Source organism: Macaca fascicularis, chromosome 20, assembly GCF_037993035.2.
Source record: "Macaca fascicularis isolate 582-1 chromosome 20, T2T-MFA8v1.1".
In the NCBI taxonomy this organism is placed as follows: domain Eukaryota; kingdom Metazoa; phylum Chordata; class Mammalia; order Primates; family Cercopithecidae; genus Macaca; species Macaca fascicularis.
Window position 1 is genome coordinate 64,646,442 of NC_088394.1, and position 8,312 is coordinate 64,654,753.

Below are 8,312 nucleotides of genomic sequence, written 5' to 3' on the forward strand. Positions count from 1 at the left end.
TAGTCCCAGCTACTTGGGAGGCTGAGGCAGGAGAATGGCATAAACCCAGGAAGTGGAGCTTGCAGTGAGCTGAGATCCAGCCGCTGCACTCCAGCCTGGGCGACAGAGCGAGACTCCGTCTCAACAAAAAAAATAAATAAATTAAAAAAATAAGTGTAGAACCAGAGCTCAAAAAGATGAAAACCACAGTACTGGTTGTAAAGACAAAGATGATTTGCCTCCTGATCAAGGACCTCCTTGATCTCCAAGGGTTATACTTTACAAACTGAGAAAATACAGTATTTCAAATAATCTTTTCAGTTATGTCACTGGGTACAGATTTTCTCTGCAGCATTTGGAGACCTGGAACCTCCGAGTTGACAGTAAGGAAATTATGAAATGGATATATTAGAAAGACAGATTTTGTGGTGGTTTATAAAAGGATAGGAGTCATGGAGAGCATATAGGATCCTAAGATGGACTATGATCCTGTTCCATTTGTTATCTGTGCCTAACACAGTCCTGCTCACTTATTTCCTTATTTTCCAACCAGCCCTCCTAGATGGGCTTTCCTCATTCTCTGGACTTACCACATACTCTGGATCTTCAGTCTTCACTATCATTTCTTCACTCTTCCTTTTCTCCATTTTGGGTCTTCTTCCCAGGATACAGGACTAATTTCAAAACAGAGTCATGTGTAACTTATGTCTCTTTCTTCATTCCTACTCTAGCAGTTTGTTTCAACAGGAAGGAATAGGGGACTTTTGTACTCTGGATTTCTTTCAGACTGGAAGACCAGGCTTGAGGTTAAATCATCACATCTGCAGCAGGATGTATCAGAAGTATCCCACTGCACACATGATCTCTCACATGCTACATTAGAAGACTCCTGGGATGTTAGCAGCCAGTTAAACAGGCAACAGGAAAACTGGAAAAGACATCTGGGATCAGAGGCATCCACCCAGAAGAAAATAATTACACCACAAGGAAGTTTTGAGCAAAGTAAATTTGGTGAAAACTCGAGATTGAACACCAATTTGGTTACACAACTGAACATTCCTGCAAGAATAAGGCCTAGTGAATGTGAGACCCCTGGAAGCAATTTGGAACATAATGCAGATTTACTTAATCAGAATAATATTCTTGCAAAAAAGAAACCCTATAAGTGTGATAAATGTAGAAAAGCCTTTATTCATAGATCATCACTTACTAAACATGAGAAAACTCATAAAGGAGACGGAGCTTTCCCTAATGGAACAGATCAGGGAATTTATCCCGGAAAGAAACACCATGAATGTACTGACTGTGGGAAAACCTTTCTCTGGAAGACACAGCTTACTGAGCATCAGAGAATTCACACTGGGGAGAAACCCTTTGAATGCAATGTGTGTGGAAAGGCCTTCAGGCATAGCTCATCTCTTGGTCAGCATGAGAATGCTCATACCGGAGAGAAACCCTATCAGTGTAGTCTCTGTGGGAAAGCCTTCCAGCGCAGCTCCTCCCTTGTTCAACACCAGCGAATTCACACTGGAGAGAAACCCTATCGATGTAATCTATGTGGGAGGTCCTTTAGGCATGGCACATCCCTCACTCAACATGAGGTCACACATAGTGGAGAGAAGCCCTTCCAGTGTAAGGAATGTGGGAAAGCCTTTAGTCGATGTTCTTCCCTTGTCCAACATGAGAGGACTCATACTGGAGAGAAACCTTTTGAATGTAGCATATGTGGGAGGGCTTTTGGTCAGAGCCCATCCCTTTATAAACATATGAGAATTCATAAGAGAGGCAAACCTTACCAAAGCAATAACTACAGCATAGATTTCAAGCACAATTCATCTCTCACTCAAGATGAAAGCACTCTTACCGAAGTGAAATCCTATCATTGTAATGACTGTGGGGAAGACTTTAGTCACATTACAGACTTTACTGACCATCAGAGGATCCATACTGGAGAGAACCCCTATGATTGTGAGCAGGCTTTTAGTCAGCAAGCTATTTCTCATCCTGGAGAGAAACCCTATCAATGTAATGTATGTGGTAAAGCTTTCAAAAGAAGTACAAGTTTCATAGAGCATCACAGAATTCATACTGGAGAAAAACCTTATGAATGTAATGAGTGTGGAGAAGCCTTTAGTCGACGCTCATCGCTTACTCAACATGAGAGAACCCACACTGGAGAGAAACCCTATGAATGTATTGACTGTGGGAAGGCCTTTAGTCAAAGTTCATCCCTCATTCAGCATGAGAGAACTCATACTGGAGAGAAGCCCTATGAATGTAATGAATGTGGGAGAGCCTTTCGAAAGAAAACCAACCTGCATGATCATCAGAGAATTCATACTGGAGAAAAACCCTATTCTTGTAAGGAATGTGGGAAAAACTTCAGCCGAAGTTCAGCTCTTACTAAACACCAGAGAATTCATACTCGAAATAAACTCTAGGAACTGTGAAATTAAGGAATTTGCAGAATGCTTTAGCTAAAATGTTGTTCTGATTCAGGATCAGAGGATTCTTAGAGAGAGAGCTTGGGAATGTAATGAATTATGTGTGTGTTTATATGATGTGTGTGGAGAAAACTGCCAGTAAACAGATTTTTTAATATAAATAAAAGACACATTCTCAGATCTGATTACAGACTAGTGTAAAAACAACTACATATATCATATGTAGCTGATTGGGGATGAAATGCCCATATGTTGGACTTTATAAAGCTTTTGAATATATGTATGCAGGAGATCGTCAAGTTTCAACATCTTGGCTTATAACCCCCAATGTCAACAGCTTTTTTAAAAAATAAATTCCTGCAGTAATGACAAAAACTCATTTTAAAAATTGCTTGACAACTGCACTCAGCTGTAGCTCTTACGTTAACTTCACCGTGGAAACCAGTTCCAACTCCAGGAAGGCACCATTCAAAGAATTAGATCAACTAGCCCAACCACTTCATTGTACAGATGAAGAGACTGAAAGCCAAAGATGTGAAGTGGTTTCCACAGTATGATACAGCCCATAAAGGTAAAGCTGGGTTAAAAATGCAGGTTTCCTGGATTTGGGGCCCCATGGCCTTGCCAGTGAAAAGGTATTTTCGGACTCAGGGCTTTAAAATAAATTTTAAGATACATCAGATACACAAACATTTAATGAGCACCTATGGGTTGGACACTTTGGGAATTCTTAAAAGCATAAGTGGCAGCAAAATGTATGAAAATTTATCACAAACTATTTAAAGCAACTTCTTGGAGGCTTATAAACCACAATTTAACAGAAACTGTAGAGAGTTGAACTACTAGTGACTTTTTTCCCTTTTCCCAGTTACAATTATACTTTCAGCTAACATATACCAGTTTTACAGAACTATTAAGTCCTTTTATTGTACTTTTTATGGCATGCCCATGAAAAAGCACTGCCTTAAGCCTACAGTATCAGATCAATGGGAAAACAACATAAAACTAAGAGGAGAATTTTCCCCTGTTAATTTTATTGCAGAAAAGTATAAGTCTAATTGCCCATTGCCATAATTTTTGTCTTTTACTCGGTTTAGAGAAACAACATGCACTGGCTCATTCTATGTGCAAAGAAAATATTTCACCATTAAAAAAATTAACTTGGCTAGATATGGTGGCTCACACCTGTAATCCCAGCACTTTGGGTGGCTAAGGCAGATAGACTGCTTGAGCCCAGGAGTTCAAGACCAGCCTGGACAACATGGTGAAACCCCATCTCTTAAAAAAAAAAAAAAAATCCAAAAATTAACTGGGCTTGGTGGCATGTAGCTGTAGGCCCAGCTACTCAGGAGGCTGAGGTGGGAGGATCACTGGAACCCAGGAGTGGAGACTGCAGTGAGATGAGATCACACTACTGCACTCCAGCCTGAGCAACAGAGCAAGACACACACACACACACACACACACACACAACTTATTTCAGTTCTATAATGCTTTTCCATTAGTAAAGCATCAGCTAAGCTTCAGTGGTCTGCCCCATCCCCTAATGACTCCCATGGGCTATCCTAAAGGAATTTCCAGAACCTTTGTTGGTGTGTTGACATTGACCATGCAGACCAATTTGGGCACAACTGGACATTGATTCCTTTTACACAAGAGCTGCCTCCCAAAGATAGATAAATTTTCCCAACCCTGATTATGAATCGTGGGGCAGGATGATATTGGTGGTATTGATGGTGAACCTTTCCTACTGGATTCTTTGCATGCCAGACAGCAGGATCCATTGCCTTTCTCTCATCATGGACAGCATGTGGCAGCACCCAAGTATTCTTCATTCTTTGCAGGGAAAAAAATGTGCATGGGGGCTGAAATGTGGTATGTGTAGCTCAATTAGCCTATCCTCTGTGATGCAAAATGGAATATTCCATGGCAGATCTGCCCTTCTGAGATGTTGACCATCCAAAAAACCTTGTTTATGGTGCTCCATGATTAGCTCACACACAATGCCAAGGCCATGCTTGTATTGTCTGATACATAGTTTGACAATGGGTAATTCTACCCAGACCCTCCCTACTGATTGGCTAGGATGCCTGTCAGGAACTCATTTTGCTACTGGTTGGTTGGGGATCCCCATAGTGGACTACTTTCAGGAATGGCATGAATTGTAACAAACTGAGTGCTGCCCCCACTGTTAGGGAAGTTTATAAAAACTTAGTTCCGGAAGACCCAAAGGAGACCACTGGTTTGTGTTTGCAGCTTGGCCTAGATCCAACCACCACTCTCTGAACCTCAGCACATCTTCATTGACAGGGAGGGAGCCCAGGACATATGTGTGGCTCATTGACCAGAAGACTTTCTTAGTCCCAGCAGCCATGCATCATGCACTTATGGATACCCAGCTTTTTAGGGCTATGTGAAATGCATCTTTGTAACATCATTGTATTCTTTCAATAAATAACGTTCTGAGTTGAATGGGAGTCAGTTTGTCTTTTTCAATTTTCAGAACTTGGCTAAGATTAAAGAGTGGTGCACCAAGAAGGAGGAACTAACTGCTAAACTCATCACAGCCAGGTGAGTTAATAATAGCTACCATTTATTGAATGCTTACTACTTTAAAGACATTGTGCTAAGTGTTTCACATCTGTCATTTCATTCAATCCTTATAACTTCTGGTTAGCGGTGTGGTGGTAGCTGTTGTCTTTGCCCAGCATTTTCCCCCTTTTCCTCTTGTAACAATCTATTGTATTGACTGTAGGAACCCAAGTCAGGATGTCCCTGGGGCTCACTGATAGTTCTAGGGGCAGGCATGAGACCTAGTTCAGCTAATCAGAGTCCTTTGCCAGAATTTTTTCAAAATAGAGCTGGAAGGAGCTCTATTTTGGTCTTTTGTGTTGCTAGGCCAAAAGATAAAGGCCTAGAGCTTCCTGGAACCTGATTTCTTACCGGAGATGTGAAGTAGGAGAGGACAAGGTTGACATGATGGTGTTCTTGTTTCTATTTCCTGATGTCCTTAGACCTGGCTCAATTTCTGAAGGTCTTGGGATTCAGGGATCTCCCCATCAGTCCCAACAATTTCTCCTTTTTGCTCAAGCTAATTTTTTATGTTTCTGTTGCTTGCATTAAAGAAACCTGAAATATGTACGATATACTTGTATCTGCCTGAGCATCTAGCACACCTCCATGGAAGATGAGAAAAGACTTCTGCACTTTTAGCCATATTGATGGTAGTGATGCTTGATTTTTCTATAGCTGCAATAGGCTTTTCATTTTGCAGTATTCTGACTTCAAGATTGAGCACTTTTTAAAAATACTAAGGTGGTTAGTTCCTACTCATCTGTTAAAAATGCAAATGGTGCTTCAGGAAAGGTTTTTCTGACACTCCTATTTCAATTACATTGGTCTCCCTTTTAAAAATTTTCATAGATTACTGTTAATGTCCTCCATGTTACCACAGTTTGTATTTGTGATTATTTGGTTTTCTTTTTCCTACACTAGATGGTGAGTTCCAGGAAGGCAAGAGTCCATGTCTGTTTCGGTAGCTCTTTTTATTACCCTGCTAATTGATGCCAGGCATATGGTAGGTACTTAATACAGTGTTTTAAGTGAGCAATTGAGTGGAGATTGATTGCTAGACAAAAGAAGACTGGCAGGTAAATGAAAAGATGCTCAATCTCAAAGTCAGAATATTACAAAATAAAACAATGTAGTACTGTTTCATACCAATTAGGCTGGCAAAAATTGAGAAATCTGGCAGAGGGGTATTAGAACTTTTATACACTGCTGGCAAGAGGATAACTTGGTATAATTATTTTGGGGAGTAATTTGGCAATATCAAGTAAAATCAAAGCTAAGCATATCTTATGTCTCAGCAATACCACTTGGAAGTATATACCCTAGACTAGAAATTCTCCCATGTGAGCAAAAGAGACACACACAAAGATGTTTATTGAGGGAGTGTTTTAAACAGTAAAAATATGAACACAACAGAAATATTGGGAAGTGAATAGGTTAACAATAAGTCATGGCATATTTTTTTTTTTTTTTTTTTTTTGAGACAGAGTCTCGCTCTGTCGCCCAGGCTGGAGTGCAGTGGCCAGATCTCAGCTCGCTACAAGCTCCACCTCCCGGGTTTACGCCATTCTCCTGCCTCAGCCTCCCAAGTAGCTGGGACTACAGGTGCCCGCCACCTCGCCCGGCTAGTTTTTTGTATTTTTTAGTAGAGACGGGGTTTCACCGGGTTAGCCAGGATGATCTTGATCTCCTGACCTCGTGATCCGCCCATCTCAGCCACCCAAAGTGCTGGGATTACAGGCTTGAGCCACCGCGCCTGGCCGACATATTCTTTTTGAGACAGGGTCTCACCTTGTCACCCAGGCTGGAGTGCGATGGTATGATCTCAGCTCACTGCAGCCTCCACCTCCCGGGTTCAAGTGATTCTCATGTTTCAGCTTCCTGAGTAGCTGGGACCACAGGTGTGCACCACCAAACCTGACTAATTTTTGCATTTTTAGTAGAGATGAGTTTTCACCATGTTGGCCAGGCTGGTCTCAAACTCCTGGCCTCAAGTGATCCACTGCCTTGGCCTCCCAAAGTGCTGGGTTACAGGTGTGAGCCACCATGCCCAGTCAATCATAGCATATTCTTATAATTTAACATACAGTTTTTAAATGAAGGAACCAGAGCATCTGGCAAAACAATAAACAAGAAAAGCCTAGAGCTGTCTGTTCCACTCCTATATCCATGCAGCTAAATGTGGCTGAAGAAAAACAGAACTATGACAATTAGTCCCATCTTTTTTTTGAGATGGGGTCTCGCTGTGTTGCCCAGGCTGGAGTGCAGTGGCATGATCTCAACTCACTGAAACCTCCGCCTGCCAAGTTCAAGCAGTTCTCCTGCCTCAGCCTCCTGAGTAGCTGGGACTACATGTATGCACCACCATGCCCAGCTATTTTTTGTATTTTTAGTGGAGATGGGGTTTCACCATGTTGATCAGGCTGGTCTCAAACTCCTGACCTCATGATCTGCCCATGTCAGCCTCCCAAAGTGCTGGGATTACAGGTGTGAACTGCTGCGCTCAGCCTATTAGTCCCACTTTAATTTCTTGTATACTAACCTCCAGCATTTGTTTTCCTATCCAGTCATTGTCCCACTCATTTAAGTTGCTATTTTATGGCTTCTGTCTTTAAACTCTGCAGCACTTCACCCACTCCTCACTCAGCTGGTGACCTTATTTCCTAGGTAACTGAGAACAATAAAAGGAATCAGAAGAGGCCAGGTACAGAGGCTCACACCTTTAATCTCAACACTTTGGGAGGCCACGGTGGGCGAATTGCTTGAGCCCAGGAGTTCAAGACCAGTCTGGGCAACATGGCAAAACTCTGTTTCTATCAAAAATGCAAAAAAAAAAAATTAGCCAGTCTCATAACCTGGTCTCAAAAAAATAAATTAAAAAAAAAAAAAGGAATCAGAAGATAATTCCTCTTCTCTGTGCACCTTATTCTTGCATTCTTTCTGTTGCTATGGTTGACAATTTGTTCTCTTATCTAAGATCAAGTCCTCCTCTAGTATATTAGATCCCATCCTTAAACTAGGGCATAATTCCTACAGTTGTTCTCTTTCCTGCATTTTTTTTTTTTTTGGTCTGCTGGATCTTTTCCATTAGCATAATAACATGTATTTCTCATCTCAAATATATATATTTATGTATGTGTACATATATGTTATATATGTGTGTGTGTGTGTGTGTGTTCTATATCCCCCTCTACCTACCTAACACTCCATTTCTTGCATCACTTAATAGCAAGATTCCTCAGTAGAGGTGTGGAATACTCGTCTCTAATTCCTCTTCTTCCATTCACTCTTGCACCCACTCCAATCAGGTCTTTGTGT

The 8,312-nt window shown here is 41.3% G+C and overlaps 1 protein-coding gene across 22 annotated transcripts in view; it reads left to right on the forward strand.

The window, feature by feature from the left end:
• The window catches only part of ZFP90 (ZFP90 zinc finger protein), a 40,839-nt gene extending 35,944 nt beyond the window's left edge, over nucleotides 1–4,895 (forward strand). For 15 of the 22 annotated variants that reach the window (XM_074027492.1, XM_015443074.3, XM_005592356.4 and 12 more), the window contains one exon: nucleotides 766–4,895. In XM_074027492.1, the coding sequence (XP_073883593.1) occupies nucleotides 766–2,420 (1,655 nt within the window). In that variant the 3' untranslated portion in view covers nucleotides 2,421–4,895. Of the gene's footprint in view, nucleotides 1–710 lie in introns of all 22 variants that reach the window. The other 7 variants (XM_074027495.1, XM_074027494.1, XM_065536725.2 and 4 more) reach the window with 2 other exon arrangements.
• The last annotated feature ends 3,417 nt before the right edge of the window (nucleotides 4,896–8,312 follow it).